Raw genomic sequence first — 23373 nt, forward strand, 5'->3', positions numbered from 1 at the left:
CTGCCTGAGCACATGTTTTCCAAACACACAAATTGTCTTTAAGTATTAAAGATGACCAGGGTGAGATATCAGTTCAGTAGTTCTTTCCCTCCCAGAGTGAGACACACGTTCTCCTACTCATTCTACACGGTGCAAATGAGCTCACACATTACCTTGAGAGCTAACTCCAGGAGGAAGAGAATCTCCCCAATCGTCCCCATGGCATGAGGACGAATCCATTCATGACAATCATGGTTGCCATCCATCATGGAAATACACAAGAGCAAGCAATCAGTAGCTTTGAAAATAGTTTATTTTCCCCTTCACAAGCACACAAACCTCTGACCATGATACAAGGCACCCCAAATTAAATAAAAACGTAGAGTTTATTTGTCTGACATGATTCAAGATAAAGTGATTTTAAAGGCAAATGGGTGCCAACTATGGGGGTGGGATTAGGCTGGTACCAGCACAAGGGGGTGGACATTATTCTTACAGTGTCTGTTAAAATTGGCAGTAATCAGCATGTGTTCATCATATAAGTATTTATCCCAAATCAGCACGCTCAGGAGTAGAATTGTGTCTCAGTTTCTTCTGTCTCTATAATAAAAATGCCAAAAGCACTTCCTTAACATTCAAAATTTTTCCCTAGTAGACTTGGTACGAGTAAGAGAATATGATTACTAAACATCCTCAATGTGGCTTTCATTACGAAAAAACATGTTTCACATAAAACCTTCATAATATAATCCAGAGGCCAAATTTGTGCATGTTTAAAATTTGAGTCCAGGCTGGGTATTGGTTTTTTTTTTTCCTTCCAGTGTTTTTCATTTTTATAAATATGTACCCAGCTTTCTACCACTTTAAACATCCTCAGGACTCTTTGCTATAGGAACCACGGCTGCCTTTCAGTAGACTTATCATTCAGGTAGGAGACCTCCATCATTTTCCTTCAGACTTAATTGAGAGCAAGTTAGTGTTGACCAAATCCCAGTGTATAAAAGATACAAACAGGTTTGTGGGCAGAGTGCCAAAGAATAATTAGGAATAATTCCACATGATCTTGGTACAAAAACATCCAGAAAATGAATGATTGCATTTCATATAAAAAGCCTTGACCTGAATTTAAATGAGACAGACGCAGAAGGGGTGAAGCCATGCTTCAATCCAAGATGGGACTCTGCAGTTCCGACCATTTTACAGCCAGATCCAGGTCAGTCCTCCTACGGGCCTCCAGCAGTCACGTTTGAGGTAGATGTCGATGGCTTGAAGAGAGGTAGGTAAAGTCCAAACTTGTTTTCAATGCCTGCAAATGTTGCAACTGCCAATTTATAGCCCCCGACATGGTCAGGATTGGGAGCAGGCAGAGTAATCCGGGACTTAGGAACTGGCTCAGATCCCACAGGCTTCCTAGGAAAAGAGTAAATCCGAATCAACGGAGTGTTTCAAAAATCCCAGGAGAAACCAATAAAACCATGCAACAAGAAGCAAAAATTGTGATTCTAGTCAACTGCATGCTGCTCCCTTTGAAGTGACCTTGCGGACACTATGACAGGATCCAGAGAACTTTGTGTGCTTTTCTCAATGGGAACTGAGCATTCGAGGAGGCAGAAAATTGAGCAGAACATTCACCATGACACTTACACTCCTCCAAAGTCGACATAGAACCATCGCTGTAGCAATTCATAAGTCAGCAAGGTGACCCCAAACTGTGGCGAGGACCGGAACACACGAGCTATGACAAAGATGGAAAGAAATAACAGACTCCATTAGATTTTTAAAAAATTTACCTGATACCAAAAGGTTAGTTAAGAATCAATTACTTCCGTACCAGCAGCTCCTTTCCACAAGGCTTTTGGGCCTTCTTCCCGAAGGATCTTTCTGAAGCAGTCCATCACACCGGTGTAAGTGGTCTGGCCAGCCCGGGCAGCCACCTGTAATCTAGTCTTGATAACATCAGCAGGGGTCACTAAAGATGCTGCCGGCATACCTGTAGGTGAGACCACACAGTACCATCTCAGTCCACTCACATTCTCACTATATAAAAATAACTGTGCTTTGAACTGCTGGCCGTGGAAGGAAAGGTGAGAAGCCAGTGTAATGAAATGCCCATTTTGCTGTCCTCTGGAAAGCACGACATGCCAGTACTGTCTGCGAGTGTCCACCGCCCCCTCCGCCCCCTTCGTTTGTTGTTTCTATTCTTAAATACATAAATATTTTTAAGCAATTATTTATCCGTAACACTATTTCAAGTGGTTGAGAACAAACAGAGAAAGTGGTTTTCAAAAAAAATTTTTTTTTTGCTTTCCTGTTGAAATCAGAACCTCACAAAGTTATTAGGTCTGATTTTTCAGAGGTGAAGCTTATTATGTATTTCCTCTTCATGGTTTCCTGGCTGCTGGCAGTCACAGGAGGCTGCCTTCTCTCACATATCCAGCCACCCTGCACTCCAAAACCCTAAACTCTCTCACCAGGCTGTAAGGATAGCAAAGCAAATACCATGAGCCTGTGTGTGACTCTCACACCGATACAGCTAGATATAGCTAGAAAATCGTAACAGAAGGCTTACAATTTATACTGGCTGGCAATCAGTAAGAAAGGAACAATAACAACAACAACAACAACAAAATCCCTCCCAAAATTACCAACGGGAAAATTTTCTACAGTTGTTTTTATCCAAAAATGGGGCAGCCCATGTTTAGAGTTTTTAAAAGGGAGACTATTCAGAAAACACTGTCTCTTATGGTTTTATTACTTTTCCATTATGAACCTATTCCAAACCAAACTGGTCAGATGCAGATGCATAAATCTCCTTTGCTTTTTTTAAGGCTTAATAATTCTGTAAGAATTTCTGTCCAAACCAACATGGTCTGGCTTAGAACTCCACCTCATCCTTCAACAGACAGTTTTAAAGTCACAGTGTGAGCTGGGGGTGGTATGTAACTGTGTACTATATGCTCCCATTTCTACCAGAAAAGCAGAGTCTCTTCCTCTTGCAGCTCCACTCAACTCCTGTGACACTGATTCTAAGAAACAGTCCTTACAAAACACTCTGCAGTTTTACATGTGAAAAGCGCACTTTCTACCCAGTGTTCATCTAAGAAATCGCACTGGGCTTCCTATTAGCTTGGAGGGATTACTGTCATTTTGAGCCAGGAATTTATCCTCTGATATGATGAAAGGAAACACAAAAAAATGCTTAGACACCCACTGTATTCACACTACCCGTTTTGCTTCACTTCCTGGTTTAGAGGGAGTTTAGCAGGGAGTCTCTTCTAGACATGAAATAAAATCTTTCTAACCACATTGCAGGTATGATCATGTGGGGCTGTGAAAGACACAGGGGCGATAATGGGGGAAATGTTCTTTTTCTATTACAGTGCTTTTCATAAACATTTCCTGGTCATGACAAAAGTAATGGAGAAGAAGAGAGTATGAAGAATAGATCCAATGGGAATAAAAACGCCTGACTGAAAATGCTAAAAGAAACACATAAACTACTTAATAAGTTGTCTGGCAAAGCAGATTAGGGGTGTGTGTGTGTGTGTGTGTGTGTGTGTGTGTGTGTGTGTGTGTGTGTGTACACATGCCGTAGAAACCCTACAACCCAAACACAAGCCCAGCCATATCTATCTGTAGCCCCCACAGTCCCTAATGGATGAAGTCTACAGTCTAGAAGCCACTCCAGACATCACTGTGGAGACTTCTAAGGTGGGGTTGACAGTAAACCCAGAGAACTGGGTTTAGCTACTCTAAAACTTGGCCAGGCCAGCCACAGGTCCTGCAAAGTTCTTGGCCACCAGATAACTGAGTGGGCAAAGACTCTGAATCCATTTGCCTGGTCATTCTCTGCTTTCAAAAGCATGAAGCCACATGGATGAAATGGCCTTGGTGTGGAAGAAGAGATATCCAGAAGACAGGAAAGTATCTTCTGTGTCCTCAACATGAAGATTGCAGTCTATCAATATGACTCACACATGCATAGCTCTGGGCCATCCACCACCTTAGCAAGAAAAAACGACACCAGGTGCTCAGCAGCCAATAAAAACAACTGAGGTTTCCAAGGAGCCAGAAACTACAGAAGATCACTGATAGCAAAAAGAAAATGTGACTTGGTGAATCCAGACAGCTTTGGGGACAAAGACATTAATTTTCATAAGTATTATATTATCATTAATATAATACTTTGTGTTTCTCCATTTAAGGTTTAAAAAGTGAATACATATTTCTTTTGGGTCAAGGCCAATATAGTCTAAATTCCACTTCTCGGCTGCTATCGATATGATCAACCTGCTATTGACAGCAATGTGATAAAGTTATTCATTAAGAAGGAGAAAAAAATCTCATGTTCTGTTTATATTTCCAAGCTGAATTGCAAGAGGCATGTTTGCACTGATAATTCACAAAGACTGGTTGATACTGTCCAATGGAAGATGACTAGATTTTCTTTTAAAACTGAAATGAAAGCGTTTGTTTTCACTTAGGACACTGGATCCATTTCCATTGATGATGGCTACTGGACTTGTTCCTCATGTCCTATGTGTTTTCTGTCTCTTCCACTTCCTGTTACTTCCCTTTTGATCTGGAGATCAAATATCTCAATAAATATAATAACTGTGACACAGCTAAGGCCCACAAATACCTATGGCACGGCTGTGCCTCTAGCACACACATCCTCTTCCAGCAAATCGAGGATGATAGTCTACTTTCGCTCTGGCCTTTTCCTTCCTTCATGTGTCTCCCAACTGCTCTTCTTGCATAATAAATACAAACATCTGCGTCAGCGACAATTTTGAGTGACTTACAGCTACAACTTTTCTGTCAATGCTGCTTGGAGTATCCCACATTGTTCTTCTTAAATTCACTCCTTATTTGGCTGCAGAGAAGGGAGCCTTGTAAGCAGAGGAGACACAGGCTTCATCCTCCCCCTGGATGCTAGTAAGCCTGGGAACATCACTGTGGTTCCAGACTTCATCTCCTGGGCAACTGGAAGGTATTGCGTTGCAGATGAAAAACCCGTCTTCTATTACTCACTTCTTGTTGGTTGTCCTTCTCTCCTAACCCTGATATCCAGGGAACCTCTTTTGAAGGTAGTAGACCAACATGCCTGTCAATGTTCGTAGCTCCCACCTCTGAAATTTCGTGCCACATTCTACAGTGTTGTCCCTACCATGTTTTTATTTCCCAAATGTCTAACTTTTCCTCCTTTTCCTTATTCTTTTCTCAAGGCAGGTTCTTCCTGTGGCACCCAGGCTGTCCTCAAACTCTTAATTCTCCTGCCTCATCCTCCTGAGTGTTGGGGTCATGGATGAGCAGCACTACATGAGGCCTTGCTTGGTCTTCTTTGGTCAGATCTATTTTATCATTCAGAACCATATGGATCTTTAATTCTGACAATCATTTTGTTAATTAAAAAACAAAACCCACCCAAAGTCAATTCTGGCTACAAAGTGAGTGCAAGGTCAGTCTTGCTCATCCTAATGCGAAGCTGTCTCAAATAATAAACCACGTAATCAATGCATTAGACCTTGGGTCCAGCCTCAACACTGCCAATAAACACATAAAATAAATTTCAAATGCCACAGAACTTCACATGTGTTATGGCAAGTCAATTTCCTGATTTTGACTTTGTATGATAGTTATGAAAGACACAAGGTTCCTAGAAAGAGTACGTGGAATTTTACTGAATTGTTTTTTTACACCTTCCTGTGTACTTACTTTTATTTAAGAATAAAAAGTAAGACACAAAGAATCCCCTCCAGGCTTCCTAATTAGAGTTCTTGCCAGTTCCCCTCTGGTCCCTAAATTACCGCTTTCTCCACCATTTTTCAGTTCGCTTTCCTTGCTCTCCCACATGTCTGAGTATGCCTGGTGATACTGATGCCTGAGGATATTCCTGCTGATACTCTGAGGGAACGGTGGGCTCAGCAGCCACTGAATTCGGCCATGGCTGGCACCTGCCACACTCCAGACCTGCTTCCCCCACAGCGCTCTGTTTCGGAAGGGAGACTCCTTCATGCTGAGGGGGCTAAGGCAGGCTGGCAGGGCTGAACCTTTCCCAAATGCCGACGTGTAGAAAGCTGACCTGTGCAGCGAGAATAATTTATTTTCTACTCCACTGGGAGAGAGCTGTTAATTTATGTTTCGCTGCACCTGTGGTTAAGGTTCGACATGCGCTTAAGGCCGGCCCTGCTTTCCGTCAGCTCTACACAGGCTGTTTCCAGGCCAATGGCTCATTCTCTGCATTACAATTCTGAGGTTTCAACTTGTGGACAAATGTTGCTTGAAGCTCTAGGTGACATGGGAGTGGCTAAGGTGGCTGTGTGTCCAGAAATGCTTAGCACACCTAAGATATTCTACTGTTCACTCAGAGGTCGAGAGTCTCCACCTTGGCTTTTACATTATCAATAGTTTTTCCTGCCAGGGCTTTGGCCTGTAACATCATCAATTTCAGACTCAGGCTGGTTGCTTCCTGAGTACTGAGTGCTGATGCTGCTCTTTTTAATGTGTAATTTCTAGATGTTTGAGACATTCTCGAAGAATTGGAAGAGTATGTGCACTTCATTACGCCGATCTGTCTCCACTACGTTTTATTCTCAAGGCTCTCAGAATTGAATTATTCAATTATCAAATCTGTGTAAGCAGCCACTTCCCTCTTAGGGTTGTGTAACATACTTTGAGCCACAGGCCCACAAAAAAACTGCTCCTGATCCACACCCAAAAAGAAACATTAAGTTCTTGTTTAGAGCTGAGAAGCTCTGGGGTAGTAATAAAGGCATCCCAGGTGTGCTGGCTGGTTTTTTGTCAACTTGACACAAGCTGTAGTCATCTGAGAGGAGGGAACCTCAGTTGAGAAAATGCCTCCATAAGACTGGGCATAGGCAAGCCTATTAGTGATTGATGGGGGAGGGCCCAGCCCATTGTGGGTGGGACTGCCCATGGGCTGGAGGTCCTGGTTTCTATAACAAAGCAAGCGGATCAAGCCTTGGGGAGCAATGCAATAACAACCCTCTTCCATGGCCTCTGCGTCAGCTCCTGCCACCAGGTTCCTGCCCTGTGTGAGTCCCTGTCCAGACTTGCTTCAATGATGGACGGTGATGGGGAAGTGTAAACCAAATGAATTGTTTCTTCCCCAAGTTGCTTTTGGTCATGGTATTTCAGCACAGCAATAGAACCCCTAACTGGGACACCAGGTGAGTGTTCAGAGAATAGGATGGCTGTTGGCTAAACCACGAGCACAAGGCTGGTGATGCCTCCAGAACTTCACACTTTCCACCAGCAAACTCCGTTCCTACAATCTGTTTCTCCGAAAGGACAGATCCCAAACTAGAGAAAATCTTTACGCCTAAAGATCTGCTTTATTTTGATAAAATCCAAACTGTCATTTGGACAGTTCTAAGCATCTATGATTAAGAATGATACGATTCTATCTCTTTATTGAATTCTATTTTAGAATCCTGGATATATTCATTTCCATGAGTCGTACATTTGTGTTTTCTTGGGCATCATTCAGGCATTTATCCTCTTAAAGTTCAGTTTCTTTAAGTTTATTAAGCTGTTTTTCTTTGTGTCTTCTTTAAATTCCTGGAATTCTTTGATGACATTTGTGATTTTTTTTTTTTTTTTTTTAAATTCTGTATCCTGGAGTTCATCAAGGTAATTCTTATCGGCAGACATTTTCATAGGACTGGTAGATTTGGTGGTGGAAAGTGATGCTGTCTTCATCTTTCATATTGTTTATATATTTTGCCATGAGGTATGGGCCTGTGGACTTCTTCTGTTAGTTCCTCCTGTGTAATATGGACAGAGTGAGTTGGAACGGAAGAGGGAATATGCAGGTTGGGCTGGGCCTAGAGGTTGGATGTGGCTTAGGTTGAATGAAGTCAGATGGACACAGGGGACTGGGCTGGTGTGCCGGGTTAGGGACCATGTCCTAGTTCAAGCTTGGAGTGTGGGGATAGATGTGGGTGTTAGGGTGGTATGAGAAGGGAAGTATTAGGTGAACTTCCCAGGCTAGACCCTAGACACAGATGTGTAGGATCTGGCTGGGTGAGGAGGTTGGATGTAGCGTGGGAGGGCTCGTAGGCTGAGGCAGGCAGGGAGGGTCCTAACAGTAGCCTAGAGATTGTTAGCAGCATAGGAGGAATGGCCAGACTTGGCTGGGGCACTAGATGTGGGATTGGGGATAGACTTGGGGGGTTGGGGAGAGTGTATTGAGGGGAGGATCAAAAGGACTCACCTAGCTAGACCCTATTCAACAGACACTTGCTCAGCCATGTTCACTGCTGCTTTCTTCACAACAGTTAGAAAATGGAAACAACCTAAGCATCCTTCAACTGACTAATAGATAATAAAAATGTGGTACGTATGCACAATGGATGTAATGGCTATTATTGTTTGTCAGTTTGACTACATCTGGAATGAACTACAATCCAGAAATGGAGGGCACATCTGTGTGAGATTTTTTTGCTTGGTTTGAAGTAGGTGAATCCACTTCTAGTATGGACCTTTGAGGTAGGAAGACACACATCTTTGATTTTGATGTTCAGGCAGGAAGACACACCTTTAATCTGGGCCACACCTTCTGCTGGAAGTCTATATAAGGACATAGAAGGAAGCTTTTGCTCTTGGCCTGCTTTCCCTCGTGTTGTTAGCACAAATATTCCTACACTGGCATTGGAGCCTACTTCTTTGGGATTCCTACATATACTGAAGACCAGCTGAGACATCCAGTCTTGTGGACTGAGTAACTATGGGATTCTTGGACTTTCCATTCATAGGCAGCCACTGTTGTTGATTAACTGGGCTGCAGCCTGTATGTCATTCCAATAAATTTTATATATATATATATATATATATATATATATATATATATAGAGAGAGAGAGAGAGAGAGATTCATTCTTTCTATAAGTTCTTTTCCTCTAGAGAACCCTAATACAATGGAATATTATTCAGCTGCAAAGAAAAATATGCTATGAAACCTGCAGATAAATGGACTGAACTAGTAAAGAACATATTGAGTGAGGTATCCTAGACAAAGAGAGACAATGTATTACATGTTTTTTCTCACCTGAGGCTCCTAACTCCAAGTCTTCAGAAGAGAGTACATAAAAACCAGGGAAGTAAAGAAGGATGCAGATGCACGTGAATGAGAGGTTGCGGGGAGGCTTTAGAGAGAGGGAGATAAACACAGGAGGAGGAGGGAGGAGAGTAAATTAATAAGGCTATCTGAAAAGATCATAAGGAATCACACTATTAGCTATCTACTTAATAAAAAATACCTGTAACACATAAGTCTGTATGTACACATTCACAAATAGTTTAAATGAAATTTTCCCACCTGGGCTAACGATGCCACCCCCAAGAGCCACAGACTATCTAATAAGAATCTCAACACAAGGCATGAAATACCCTCTTGTGAGTTGTTGGTCAGTATTGTCTAAGAGACTTCTAGAACATTATAGGCTATTGTTGGTGCCAAAGGTTAAGTTTCAATTGCCAAAGATACCGTGCACCTCAGACACAGGACCAATAGCACCAGAGCTGGGATATAATTCCAAAGACTCTTCCCTGAGCTCCATCTTTCATGGCACCAGAAGGCACCAGGCAAGCTTTGAAAGGAGAGCAGCACCCAACCAATAGTTCTACCCAACTATGATGTCTCTGAACCACAACACCTGGCACAACATCATCATAACCCTCAGGGCACAAGAGTGGTACATATACCTTGGTATTTTCCAACTGGACTTAAGGTCCAGACAAGAAGTGAAATCATACCGTGTGCCCAGTTGACAAGAAGTGAAATCACTCTGTGTGCTGGAAACCTAGCCAACTACTTAGGGTTAGTGAAGTCACAGATGTTGGAAGAGAACCTACAACTGCCAGTTTACAAACAAGCATAATCCCCAACTACATTCTAAGTATTTGTCCTTATGCCCACAGGTAAGTAGTTCTCACCCCTCATCAGGGAAAATTCTCTTTGCAGCAGATAAAGACCATACAGAAAACCACAACTGATCAAAATGTAGAAACATGAAGCCTAGCCCCAACTGACAGATCTACCACACAACCCCTGTATTTAAAGCTCAGGGTATTTGTGGAAGAAGGACAGATAGACTGTAAGAGCTAGATGAAAAGAGAGTCTGCTATGAGATTGTGTCTCCCGGAAGGCTTACCAACATGGCTGCCTAAACATGAACTAAATAAGCAAGGATGAATGCCATAGTCATAACTAGCATGAAGGGGAAAGCTTGAGACCTCAACCCTGTAAAAAATCTAGAGGCACCTAAGGAATCCTGAAAGCAGGAGAAACAGTCTTCTCCCCAGAAGAGCACACCAACTGGGTTTCCAATACCAGATAGTCAACTCCAAAACCATAGATGTACAAGTAACATTATATAGATTAAGTAGGTCGTATTTATATGTTTAGAACACACACACACACACACACACACACACACACACACACACACACACACAAAATAACAACAGCAATGACAGAAAAAGAGGCCATGAATGTGAAAAGGAAGGATCACAATAGGGACATAGGAAGGACTGCAGGGAGAAAAGGAAAGTAATGTAATTATATCATAATCTCAAAAATTATAATGAAAAATAAGGATATGATCCAGCTATTTAAACTATGTTTAGGGAGTTTAAAATTATACACAATAAAATCACTATAGTTGAACATTTCTGAATACTAACATGATGGCAACTACTTTAAATCTTTGTCTATTATTCCATTTAATCCCACAATACTTTTGTGAAGCTGTAACAGTCATCCCCAGATTTGAAGAAGCAGGTCAAGAGGGAATCAGTGGCTTCCGTAGGTCATAGGGGTCTACATGGGGAAGTGAATCTGAGCCTTGGAGTCTGATCCCACAACACAGGCCACTAATCATCACCCTACAGTAGTCAACAATGCTGAAGGATCAAAATGTGCAAACCACAGGTACAGTTCCACTGAAACTCCATCAAAACCATTCACGTAGGAAAAAGCAAATAAGTTAAATAAGGCTGGTGAGATGGCTCAGGGGTAAAGATACTTGCTACCAAGACTAACAGCCCAAGTATGGTTCCTGAGAGCCACACAGGGAAGAGTAACTGACTCCCTCACTTGTCCTCTGACCTCTGTGGACTATAGCATCTATCTACATATACGTCTTCATAAAGCACACGAATAACTGTAATAAAAACATTTAAGTTAAATAGCAACTCTCTTCCAGCAATGGAATCATGGATAATACCTACCGTTCCTAAATATTTTTACAGTGAGCTATATTACTTTCATAATGGGGGGGGGGAATTAAAATAAATGTTTAGCTCTTGTAACATGCCCTATCTAGTATATTCCCACCCGATATGAAAGTGGTTCTCAGTGCATGTTTTCTCCAAGAGAAGAGTTCAGTGTTTTTATAGTTTGAGGAAAACAAGGTTAAGAGAGAATCTTTGATCCTGAGCTGAGCTCTAGTATTCCTCCTTAATTCCATATCTAGTACTTGGGGAGCAATTTATGGGCAGATTCTTCGAGATTCAGTCTTCATGTTTACTGAATTCATGATACATGCTAGGCACTATGCTAAGAGCCTCCCACGATACAGGCTGGCCTCTACAGTGTGAGATTCACAGGTGAGGAAAAGAAACCTAGCGAAGTAACAATGCGACAAAGGCCACATGTCAAGAAGCAGTACTTCGTTTTCCTCAGGCCCTAGCTTATTTCAATTGAGCAATTTAAAATAAATTGTATAATGTTTTCTTTCCATTTTTCCTCATTTATATGTACGTAAATGTGACCATTCAGGACACAGTGAATGAATGGCTGAATTGGAAGTGAAAAATAGGAGTTCTGTATTCCAGATCTTGCTTCCTTAGTGTTGATACAATGGTTCCCAGATCTCATTATGACTTAAACAACTAGAGTCCTCAACTACCCAGGACAGAATAGCCCTGGCTCACAGGCCAGCATCCATGTGTTTGAGGAAAAGATTAAGGATAAAGGAGAAGTGTGACTTGGTTTCCTGCTATCGGGGTCCTGCAGGGAAGGTGAAGCATGAAGTAGCTACTTAAAGCTGGGGTTCACCTCCCATCCTGCTTTCAGGAATAGCTCTAACCTCCAATCTGATGACAGCAACATGTCTATCAAAAATGTTGGGAGCCAGGAAGCCTAGAACTGCCCTAGGGTTTGTTAACTCATTAGAAGTTTGTTACCACTTAGAGAGCTAATCCAGACAGATCCAGTCGTTAGCTTCTCTGGACAAGGAGGTTCACAAAATCCAGGCGATGATCCTCTACTGTGTGGATAATCAGTATCTATTTTTAATTCCCTATTTTTCTGTGTACTGGGATAATTTAGTGCAGCCCAGCACTAAAGACAGAAGACAGTTACTTCTATGACTCACTTAACATACATCTAGCCCTTGACCTGACAGCCACTTCAAGAAATGTCTGGTCAGCCTAGTCACTTCTAGTTCCATTACACTTCTAAATAAATGACAATAACTTTTGTTTAAGTTCTGGACAAGCTTACATGCACTAATTTGTTTAGACACCTTTAGGGCATGAGCATGAGTTTTAAAAAGTTGAGGCCAACCCATTTTCACTCTTCTAACTTGACAAAATATACATTAATTCCTTATCTGGCCTGCGAAAGCTATTCAAAGACAATCAGGAGGACTCTGTCAAAAACTGCCAGAACAAACAACCCTATTTCTGCAGTATGGGTGGGGTTACGTTAGCAAGAGGCTGGAGGGTTTGGGGGATGGGTGGTGGGCAAGCACAGCACTGCATGGGTGAGACTTACCGGCTATAGCACCAGCTAAGAGCAGGCTTCCTGGGCTCACCTGCCCATCTTCGTTTGCAAAGGAGGCCTTCACATGGGCATAGCAAGGGAAGTAGATGGCCGAGAAAGGAATGTCCCGCAGAAAGCATGCTTTGGCACCCTGTGAGGTTTGCAAGGGCAAGAAACACCACATGAAACACACATCCCATTGAGGAGGTCAGCCTTCTCTGGAACTGACCTCAGAACAAAATATTCCTGGAGAAGACCAAATTTGTTCTCACACTGAAAGGGGAACAGTAAACTGTAACCCGAATTCTTGAAGCCACAAGCCTGGGTTTTGCTCTTTTAAACACAACTAGATTTGTCGTAGGGTGTGAGGACGAGGGAAAGGGGAGTTCGCGTTTACTCTAAGACTGAGACTTTAATTAACACAATTTTGGAATTCTGCCTGTGACTCTTTTCAAGTCTCCGTGGGTGGAAGTCGCTGGCATTTGAAGGAAGATCTGTTGGCTGGTCTCAAAGCAAGACAGGAAGCAAGAATCAAGGTGCCTCTGTGTTTATACATCAGGAGATAGACAAGCTGTGTAGGTGCAAAGGGAAAGGTCCCATTTCTGTATCTTTTGAGAATCTGATGAAAGTGTTGGAGTCTTTCCCAGAAAAAAAAAATACATATACATAAAAATATATCTTTTCAGAGAGGACTTGGATTCTTATCCATTGTTTTGTGTTCATGAAATATTGATAAATGCCTACCTTAAAATATTTACCATAATCCTGACACATTCAAGAGCGCAATATAGGACAATGAAGTTTTCACTAAATAATTTCTGATGCCAAAATCATGCCATGCTAGGGCCCCAAGCATTGATGATACAATACCAAGAAAGAGAACACGGTGTTATAATTGCTATAATGCAAACTACAACACATACACACACTGTTTCTTAGGCAGGCTGAGTAGGAGGGAAATTAGCCCCTTTCAACACTTAATGACTTAATACTGTTTCTTTCACAGATTTCTAATGCTCCAAATTTCTACCAATTATAGAAATTCCCAAAAGACAATAATGAATTCATCCAGACTCAACAGATCTAGTCACATCCAATGACAGACACGGAAGTACAGTTGTGCAGTATTGAGGATTTCTGTCTGTTGTTGACTCCAGTCGGCCCAAGTTCTTCTGACCACTCATCTGTCACTCCCTGTAACTGACTCTTCCTAACAAACACATTTCACTCCTGACTCTAACAGAGATCTGGGGGTATAAAACTGTTATTAACCCAGGTCTACTGCAACTTAATTAGTCATCTTACACAAGTAATACAAGTAGAACTTTATACTTAATCCTATTAAATTGAATCCTAGTTTAGCTCCACCTTCCAACCAGAACAAAAGGCTTAGAATCTGGATTCTGTCCAGCTTTGACGGCATTTGGGTATTCCTCTTTTGAGTGACCCATGGAGACTTTCTGCGTCCATTCTGCATGAAGGTCTTAGGAAAAGGGCTGGTCCCTCTCAGGGATGAGTCAGCTCACGCAACTGCAGCCTGTCACTCCCCCAACCGTTAGATGACTAATAGAAAGTAAGTACGACAGCATCCATCACTTCACACACGTAAAACCTGATGCCCAGGACGTTTATCTATCGAGTGTACATTTGAGGGGCACGTTCCAATCCAGTAACTGCAGACAAGTCTAAAACACTAGATGCTAAGAATCTGCTTTCGGACAGTGCCAGCAGCTACCTGGAGCACCCAATGCTTCCTTTAGGGTTAGTTCTTTAAATAAGCTTAGAGAATTAGTACCACTTTCTAATTTCTTCTTTTCTCCTCCGTTTTGATTCTTGCTTCAAGTTTTCCTGTGAGTTCTAGTTATCTGTCCACATGTGTGCTGTCCAGGAGATGCGGGCCAAATATGCAATTCCAATAAAGATCAGTTAAATAGGGCTCCCTCTCTTAATGTGAGTAAAAAGTACCTCACATTACTTCCTAAATAAATCACAAGGATTTCTTGATTATGATGATTCTTCCTGCAAATTGTTCTTTTTACTATACCTTTAGCCATAGGGAGCTCCAATGTTACATTTTATAGACAGACCTCTGTCCTTTTTTCCTTGCTAATAATAGTTTCTCTTAAGGAAACTAAATTTCTATAGAGAAATCCCACTATAGAATATTCTGTTTATTTAAAAACCTACAAATTTAATCTGCTGCCCACTGTTTTCACTCATCAGGGATTGCAAGCACTGTAAACATGTTAGAGCATGGTCCACAAAAATATAAGCAACAAGTCCAGAACTGCGGCCACGCTGGGGTTGCTCTGGCTTATTCTGTTCCTTCTTAAACCCACAGTGTACGGCTTTCGTTTTGTTTTGACCAGAAATGATCTAGTGTCTTCTCCTTTAGTCACGTTGTTTATACTTTGATTCTACTTTAAAACTCGGTGACTTTCCCTGGTTCAGGGTGTCCTGCAGGTCGGTCCCTCAAGTCTCACCCGTTTCAGAGTTTCGCTTTTCCAGTTTCTTTTCACGGATGCACCTACCTCCTTTCAGCTCTACTATCAATGCTCCACTTACCTGATCAGCCATGTCCACCTACCGCTCCTCACCTTCTTTGATGATTGCTATGTTGGGCACGCAAACCTTTTAAATGCCACCTCTTCCTTCACTTCACCCCCAAACACCACCCTTTCTGTGAGCATTTTTTAAGTAGAAGATAGACAGGCATGGATTCCATATGGTTCCACACTGTCTACACGGTCTCAATACTGTTCTGAATCTCTCAGACCTGTATACCTGTCTATTTCAGTGTTGGTGTTGCCTGAAACATATTGGAAGAAACCAGGCATCAGGAATGACTACCTGATTTAATTTATAAAACACCTAACAAAATCTGTAGCCGCCAGGCATGTTCTTGACGACACTGACTTTTGCTTTGGTGATGTTCTTGGATAGAAGGGGCACAACTAGAAAGATCCACAAGAGACTTTGGAATATGTTGTTAGCTTTCCACAGGACGCTAACTCGCTTCTTTGAAAAATACTCTAGAAAGCAAAAACCATAATTCTAGTTTTTTAGACAAAGATCCATTATTTGTTGGAGACTAACAAGCTGTAGCAGAAGACAGTCATTTTGTACTGGAGTGCTAAAGTTAAAAAAAGAGAGCTCGGTCTGTGTTAGGCTTCGTAGATTCAATGTGATCAAGGTCAGTCATACATGACAAAGTAAGAGGCACAAACTGAAAATACCCTTGGGACCGAAGAAGAGCAGGGGCAAAGGAAAACAGCTGAGTCCCCCCAGAAGCAGTCTTAGGTATCCCAACATCACACTGCCTCCCTCCTTTCTTGAAAGCATGAGTCAGCTGTACATCCCTGGGAGAAGATGTAGCAAGATTGAAGAGATGAATAAAGACCTAAGACAAATGGCCTGGTCAGAAATCAAGCTTAGAAACAAATGAAGAACAAACCCGGAGAAAAGCAGAGTTGTACCAGTAACATGATGGGCACAGAGTAGGAACAGGCTGTATTCTTTCAAGAAACAAGGCAGTCCGGTCAAACAAATCAGAACAAATGTTAGGCTGTGTAAGAGTTCTTAGGTTGCTGATGATCTGAACTCCAACCATTCCTGTTCCTTAGGCAGGATGGCTGTGCCACCAAGTGAAGGCTGAATGCTGCTTCTCTACCTACTCAGATAGCAAGAACACCCCATAGAAGGTCCTCCATTACTGAGGAGCCAAGAGTTGGGCCCTGGGAACAACTTTGGACTATCAAACACCAAGGGGCAGAGAAGGGAATGGAGCTTCAGGAAAAAGTGAGGCAACACTGTCATAGTCCTGTGAAGGACCCACTGTCACAAAAATAAGAGGGACAAATGTGGCCAGAAAGGTTGTGTTCCCTTGCCTCTCCTCCGGTGCCTACCTCGATTGTTCCCTAAACCTGTACTGGCTCAAGAGACTCCTTTCAGCAAATGGTTCAGAAAGTGCTCTTAGCTTCTCCTGGCTAGCCAAGGCATCCAGTCTTCCTGGAGAGGTAGCTTTAAAACCTAGAGGAACACTCATGCTTATTCAGTTTCCCTGGCTGCCTTTTCTTCACCACTCCCTCCAGGTCTTAGTCACAAAGCAGGCGCCAATTTGCAGGGCCGCCTCAGGCAATCCCTGACCTGTTGCTCCCAACAATGGAAAGGGAAGCAGGATGTTAAAAAGGCTTTTAGGTTTCAAGGGTGAAGAAAACGTTTTTCTACCAGATTCCTGGATAAATCCTTCACTCGGTGAACCCATTCTCCAGCACGACGTCAGAACCTGAACCGGCTGGCTTGAATCCTACTCGGCCCCGTGTAAAATGTTTACTAGGTGATCAAGTCGTTCTGAAGGAGCAGCTCTGCAGGACACAGACAGGCTGTGTGGCCGTGCCAGCAAGGCAGAAATGAAGTTGGCCATTGAAAAAAAATTAATCAATTATATAGATTAACCATTTAAATCTTCAATCTTTCTTCCCCCTTATGAGAATGTCTAGAGTTCCCGGCCCCTCTTTCACTACTTATCTGGGCGGATTTGCCCTTATTCTCTGATTGGCCTTGAATTCTCTAGGTATAGAGCAAAATCACATATGGAAAATTACTAAACATAAAATGCAATCCTCTAACCTAATCACTAAAGTACCCCCTATCTCCAAAGAAGGGAAATTTTTCTTTTTAAAATGAAAGTCCCGTTGATGAACAGATGGGAACAATAAAAAGCATATCCAGGCAACCTAATATGCAAATAATCTTGGATTGACTCCGTTCCAGTTCTGGACTATTCGAATGTCTTCTATCACCGTTCCTCTTTACGGGATGAGGCAAGCATCTTTAAGGTAGGCTCACTTCAAGGTAACAGCCCACAATTCACACAGTCAGTTAGGAGGCATGAGGATGCTGACTACAGTCATAGTATCTTTACAGCAAAAGAATCATTTTTTTTCTCTCCTGTCTTTTTGATGTGGACACAGTTGAAAGACCAGAAGAGCTTTAATCAATTCTTAAGTTGCTGAAATCATCCACTCAAGTTTACTCGGGCAGTTCCACAAGACTGTCAAGATACAACACACAGACCACCCCCGCCCCCATCTGTCACACACACACACACACACACACACACACACACACACACACACACACACACCCCTTTAAAAGTTCTTCATCCTGTTGTATCCCACCAGCCTCATCAACCCAACATTAGGCAAGGAAACCAGTCCTGAAGGATGGCGCTGATAAAGATGTCAGAGACAGGGCAGGTCTTTTTGCATGCTAATTCCTGCTTATTCTAGTAGTACCTGCAAACACAGCTCTAAACAGACGATTTCTAATACAGGGAAAGGTAATTACACTTACAAAGGCACCTCTGTGTCGGGCGGGCGGGCACCAGGAGCCAGCAGGTCTGGGGGACTGGGGCTTAAGGGAGACTCCAGCAGTGAATGCACATTGTCTAGCATGGGGGAAAATGCCAGACTGGGGACCCCCACAGGATTCACGACAACAGTGGCGCACCTTGTCTGAGGAGGTTATTTAATGCTTCTGGCACCTGTCGTCAGAGCCCCCCCCTCTTTTCCGATCTTACAGGTTTAGAATTTATTTGGCATGCATAATTGTATATTTTGATCTGGAGCTATAACAATGGGTAGCATGTCATGTCTTGATCCCTTAGCATTCCTCTTGGCTTACCCTCAGCAAGTTAACCCTTCCATGCACAGCTTGGCAGCAGCAGGGGTTTCTGCCCTGGGCTCAATACTCAGTTTCACCTCCCCTCCCCACCGCCCCCCCCCCCAAAAAAAACAAAGGAAGTTATGCAATATACTTCAGTAGAATGCAAAGTGCTGGTAAATGTGTAGCAGGAAAGACATGAAAAACACTGGTGTATGTTTCAATATCATCATCCCAATTTTTGTATGTGACGATATAATGCTAGTTATATGAGACCTGAACTGGATCTTGCCAAGAATCTCACCAGTATCAAGACCCGCTAAGAGGATGGTACCACCATTAAAACCAAATAAACCAGCCGCCAACTGAAGACGTCAGTGAACATCTAATGACTTCAATTTGAATACAAAATACAAGTGCCTCCCATTTGGTTCTAACCAAGGGGCTCTGATGGCATTATTTTCTTCTTAATTCCATTGTGTGATTCCAAAAAATTATCTCAGCAGCCCAGCGTCTCTTGGTGAGAGGAAACACCACTTACTGGTCAGCTGTCCTGTGACTGTGAGCTGCTTTGTCACCAACAGGGCTGTCACTCAGCTGCACCAGGAGCCCTGTGGCCAACACAGACGGTTCTGTGTGCAACTTTAGTCTCATGTCACCATCACAGCACTAACCTGTAGAAAGGTGCTTTCCTTCACATTTTTCTCTCCTCCTAGCTGCATCATGCCTGCCAACCCTGTTTCCAGTCTGCATCCTGTTTAGTTTAATACAGTTTTTATACTTATCGTCCTCCTGTCCAACACACATTCTTCAGACTACTTAAATTAAAAGCAGTCTTCATTTTATTATTTGAATATTAATTACAGCTTAAAATATTAAGTACCAATAGCTATCGTCATATAAACATATATAAAAATCAAGACAATGCTACTAGTCCTCCATATCATTCGAATTTTTACCTAATATCAGTTTTCCTTCCGCCTTACGTATTAATGTGTATTTGTAAATGGAGCTGGGCTTGAATCTATGGCTCATGCATTCTAGGAAAGGACCCTGCCACTGAGCTACATCCCCAGCCCTGTAACTTCCTTCTGTTCACCATGGAGTCCTGTATAGCTGGGAGCTATGTAGGCCAGCCTACCTCAAACTCACAGAGACCCGGTGTGTCACCATGCCTGGCTTATATTTCTTTCTTAATGCCTAACTTGACATGCTTCTTGAGTTCTGTCAATCTTTAAAAAAATAAATAAATAAAAGGGATTTTAGTCTACCCTTGTTCCTAAAACATAGTTTTACAAAATATAGAATTCTAGACTGAAAAAGTTTTGTTTCCCCTCCAGACACGACGACGACGACACCATGTGAACAACTGTCCTTTGAATCTGGGTGTGTCATCTTTTCTGGTACCCAGGAGCGTCTCTGCAGCTGTGAGGCTCCACGTTCTCAATGAGCTGCACCGAGTTGGTATTTTCATCCTGATCTTGCAATCTGTTATTCTCCATTCGTCCTGGGGAATCTTCCGCCATCATCTTTCCTTTCCTTCTGATTGTCTTTTATACTTAGTAAGCCATCTCAAATTCTCTTGGAAATGCTTTCGGAATAATTCCTATCTTCTACTTCTCTAATTCTTTATTCAGCTATGTTCAAATCTGGCAAGGCCACCTGTTGAATTTAAAATTCTAACCATCATAATTTTACTTACTAGCTTTTTTTAAAAATAAACCTTCAATTTATATTTCAGTTTAAGACCTTTACACTTTTGTATGTTTAGAGTATTTCCTGTTCTTGTCATCTCTTACTGCTTTATGTGACTTGAGATCTTTTATTTCCCTTGGTACAGTATCTGAAAAAACCTTTGAGGTTCAGGATAAAAGTGGGCTCCTTCTGAAAGGACTAATGTTTTGTTCTGTCAATCACACAGGGATACTCCCAGCCTGGCATCCCCCCACCCCACAAAGAAATGTAAATTCAGCCTGTACACTCAGGTCAGACCAGCTTAGACCTTCTCACTGTTAGAAGAGGGATTCTCCTATCCCTTCCTCTCTTCTTCTATTGATAAGCAAGGCCAAGTCCCTCGTAACTTAATGAGGAATGGAGCATGGCATTTTGCCATCCACCAAGGCTATAGCTTTCTAAGGTTGCAGTTTTATGGGGGAAGATTCTTTAGCACCAGGAATAGGGGCAGAGGAGGGGTGCTCCAGCAGAAAGAAAGCATGTGCCAACAGACTGGCTCTGCACATATAGGGTTGACCTCCAGAACAAATATCGCCTGAAACTCTCCACTTCCTCCTCTTAATCCCAGCCATATTCCTTCATTCTCAGCACTTCAGACATTACTAAGGTATTTATTTGGAGAATGCCTTGCAGCTGCAGATTTCTGTGAAGTCACCTAACTTTATATTTCCTTCCTTCCTAACTCGTGAAAAGGCTTTTACAAAGTATGTTATTCAACATTTTCAGTTGTTTATATTTGGATGTTCTACCAATGGCTGGAAACTCTACAGAGAGACCCTACTGGAGGAACTGCTCAGGTTAGTTGCTTCTTAACCTGCCCCCCAACACACATTTATGTTCTTCAAAACACCAAAGATCACAAAGGCAGTGTGCCTTGCAATTTGTTTCTCATTTCTTCTAACCCCTTCAATATACTCAGTGAAGGTTATTTCTCAATAACACTAGCCATTATGGCTGATGCCAGCTATGCCAAATTCTCTTCCAGCATTAACATGGATACAAAGTCTGATGAATGCTCACTTACTGCCGAGAAGACGGCTCTTCAGCTAGGGAAGAAGTAGATGGCTTCCAAAGAAACAAATATTCAAATGTATCATCTTAAGTATGGATCTGATTCTAAATCATGGTTGCTTCAAGCCAAACCAAGTACACTGTAGGAGCCAGAGCACAGGCCTTATAATAAGAGGACTTTCTCTATGTCAATTTCCTTATCTATAAAATATCAATTTTATAGGCATATTACATGTAAATTTAGTAACTGAAATAAATGTAGTAATTAATGTAAACCTAGTATAATACTCAGCATGGGATCCTCGAAAAGTGATGTCAATCACCATTATCAATGCTCAGCACCCTGCCGATTGGAGGGAAAGAGGAAAATGGCCAGTGTATTATTTTTAACAACTTGTAGCTAGAAAAGGACTCTGGTTTCATAACTAAATCACAGAAGAGTACATTTTTCAGCCTTAGAGTCAAATTGCTTTTAGTGAAAAACTTAATCCTACTAAAGACATGTATACAAGTTCCCTAAACTGCTCATTCCCCACAGAGGCCTCTGGCTGCCAAAGACCTATCTCATTAATACTTAGCTAATTAACATTTTTTAAGCAGGCTGTCCTTTAAGTACATACCTCAACCAAATTAGAAACCAGAGAAGGAAAGGCTGGTTTAGTAGAATGAGAAACATGCCCAGCACTTCTGGAAAAATACGTTCAGAGGGGCCTATGAGCAGGGGTTATCATCAGTCTCCATACTTTCTAACATGCACATTATGTATAGTCCAACAGTTTAGATCCTGCAGGTTCTTTGCAAAGAGAACAAACTAAACAATGAAAACAACAAAACAAAATATAGACTTGGCAAAAATGCTTGCCTCTGGAAAGCTAGATTCACAGAAGCCTGGGCATGAATAAAGTAACATCTAATTGTCATAAGCCCTTTTTGTATCTGAATTGTCTGTGTTGACTATCAAAATACTTAAAAGAAATTGATGGGACTACAATGACAAGTTTACATTCCTCCATGGCCTCAACACTGACCACTTTGAAGATAATGATGCCATACATATCTCTGTAACTTCAGTAAATGGAGTGTTTGCATGTAATACTTGGTGACTAAACAGAGGGATGGTTGAGGTGGTTTGCATAAAAATGGCTCCCATAGACTCATGCTTGGATGCTTCTCCAGTTAATGGAACTGTCTGAGAAGGATTAGGAGGTGTGGCCTTGTTGGAGGTGGTGTCACTGGGAGGGCTTGAAGGTTTTAAAAGACCAAATGAGGCATAGTTTCTCTCTGTCTCTGTCTGTCTGTACCCCTCCCTCCCTCCTTCACTCCCCACCCAATCACTGCTGGTAGATCAGGATGTAAAGCTCTCACCATGCCTGTCTACTTCCTGCCACAATGATCATGAACGAAATCTCTAACACTGCAAGGAAGCCCCCAGTTAAATGCTTTCTTTTGTAAGAGCTGTCTTAGTCACAGTGTCCCTTCTCTGCAACAGAACAGTAATTAAACAATGATCAAACAATCATTTGTGTTTTAAGCACCACATTCCCCCTACAGCCTATTTAACACTGAATTCCACTGGGCACTGTTCTATAAAAATCATATTTTCAAAAGCCATCTCCATTTCATTTGATCTTCCAGTGCTCCAAGCAAACTGGGTGTGGTTGAGCCTACCTGTAATCTCGATGCTGAGGTGGGGGCTACAGGGTTAGGAGTTCAAGGTGATCCTCCCTGGCTACATACAGAGTTTGAAGCTAGCCCAGGCAACATAAACCCTTACTGGAAAGAGGATGGTAGGAATTCTTTCATAAACTTTTAGTTGACATCCTGCAGCTAAAAATTATAATTAGTAACTAGGGCATCATATTTACTGTGTGCTAAGCTCTATCTAATGTGCTTTACATGCACACAAGATGACTATTTCCATGGAAATTTAAGGTACTATGCATGTCTTCTTTCCTACCCAACTCAACCAGCTTTATGAGCTATGTCAAGTTTCAAAGAGAGATGTGGCTGAGTTTGAAGTCCAGACTCATCACTTGATTTATAAGATAAAATCCATCAAGCCTTCCTTTTCTCAGCTGTAACTTGGAGCTTAAAGTGTCTGCCTGGTGGGCTATGGTGAGGATACACTGATGTAAGAGGAAGCCCTCCATAAACAATAGCTTGAATGAACTTGTGACTGACTATACACACACT

The 23373-nt window shown here is 42.1% G+C and overlaps 1 protein-coding gene across 4 annotated transcripts in view; it reads right to left on the reverse strand.

Annotated features, from left to right (window-relative positions):
- Positions 1 to 346: 346 nt before the first annotated feature.
- The window catches only part of Slc25a13 (solute carrier family 25 member 13), a 181051-nt gene continuing 158024 nt past the window's right edge, over positions 347 to 23373 (reverse strand). For all 4 annotated transcript variants that reach the window (XM_059257354.1, XM_059257355.1, XM_059257356.1 and 1 more), the window contains 4 exons: positions 12784 to 12922; positions 1811 to 1969; positions 1624 to 1714; positions 347 to 1389 (listed from right to left, as the gene is read on the reverse strand). In XM_059257354.1, coding sequence (XP_059113337.1) covers positions 1203 to 1389; positions 1624 to 1714; positions 1811 to 1969; positions 12784 to 12922 — 576 coding nt within the window. In that variant the 3' untranslated portion in view covers positions 347 to 1202. The remainder of the gene's footprint in view (positions 1390 to 1623; positions 1715 to 1810; positions 1970 to 12783; positions 12923 to 23373) is intronic.

The sequence above is a fragment of the Peromyscus eremicus genome, chromosome 3, assembly GCF_949786415.1.
Source record: "Peromyscus eremicus chromosome 3, PerEre_H2_v1, whole genome shotgun sequence".
Lineage (NCBI taxonomy): Eukaryota > Metazoa > Chordata > Mammalia > Rodentia > Cricetidae > Peromyscus > Peromyscus eremicus.